Here is a 1175-nt window from a genome sequence, read left to right as displayed (position 1 = left end):
CTGGGTGGTCTGCTACAGATGTGCGTTCTATTCTGCGAGCCGCAAAAGTTGATTTTTGTCCGATTTTTAAGAAAAAATTGATTGGTGTTCTGCTTGTGTCTGCAGCCATTATGCGGTCCGCATACCATTTATGCGGCTGTATATGTTGCCACAGAGGAACAGCTGAAGCTCAGCTTATTTTTCTTCATTTTTCCTCTGCCTTTGCATCATATTTCTTTGTATTTTGGGTAACCTGCATTCTAACACACACGTTAAACTGTTCAACACTTACAATTAAACCTACCAAAATTAAAATCTAACCAAAGAATTGTTACCAACACATGGGTTGCCTCCCAAGAAGCGCTTGATTTAACGTCGCGGCACGACGAAGTTGCCCCTATTTTGGCTAATCAGTGGTGGGGATTGGTATCGGACCATCCTTGAGTGCGAATTGTTCTACCAGTTTCCTTTGTCCAATGGTTCTGAGGTAATGCTTGACTCTTTGGACATATACTTTGAAAGTTCGGGTCATGTCCTCGAATTCTAATTCAATAGCGCCATAGGAAGATACATTCACAACTTTGAACGGGCCAGACCATTTATATTTCAGTTTGCCCGGAAATAACTTCAATCTTGAGTTGAAGAGTAAGACCAAGTCACCGGATTTGAATTCTCTCTTCAAAATCTTCTTATCATGAACAAACTTCATTCTTTCTTTATACATGGCTGTATTTTCGTAGACATGAAAATAGCACTCTTCCATCTCGTTGAGTTGTGTCATCCTTAGATTAGCAGCTTCGGCCCAATCAAGATTTAACTTTTTCAATGCCCACTTGGCTTTATTTTCAAGTTCCATTGGCAAGTGACAAGCTATCAAAAACCAATCGGTAAGGTGAGGTGCCAATGGGTGTCTTAAATGTTGTTCGATATGCCCACAATGCATCATCCAACTTCTTTGACTAGTCAGTCTTGTTTGCATTAACAATTTTTGCTAGAATATTTTTGATCTTCCGGTTGGAGATTTTAACTTGACCACTTGACAGAGGAGGATGATAAGGGGCAGCCACCTTGTGCTTAAGTCCATATTTTTCGAGCAACCTGGCAAAAGCTTTGTTGCAAAAGTGAGAACCACTATCACTAAGGATGGCCCTTGGGGTTCCAAACCGAGTAAATATGTTCTTCTTCAGGAAGGTGGT

At 40.8% G+C, this 1175-nt stretch overlaps 1 protein-coding gene across 1 annotated transcript; it reads right to left on the bottom strand.

Annotated features, from left to right (window-relative positions):
- Positions 1 to 385: 385 nt before the first annotated feature.
- On the bottom strand, positions 386 to 835 carry LOC108944407 (uncharacterized). The gene has a single exon (XM_018769425.1). It carries the CDS (start codon positions 833 to 835, stop codon positions 386 to 388), a length of 450 nt encoding a protein of 149 aa, XP_018624941.1.
- Positions 836 to 1175: the final 340 nt, after the last annotated feature.

The sequence above is a fragment of the Nicotiana tomentosiformis genome, chromosome 10, assembly GCF_000390325.3.
Source record: "Nicotiana tomentosiformis chromosome 10, ASM39032v3, whole genome shotgun sequence".
Classification (NCBI taxonomy): domain Eukaryota; kingdom Viridiplantae; phylum Streptophyta; class Magnoliopsida; order Solanales; family Solanaceae; genus Nicotiana; species Nicotiana tomentosiformis.
This window is presented reverse-complemented; position numbering and strand designations above follow the sequence as displayed.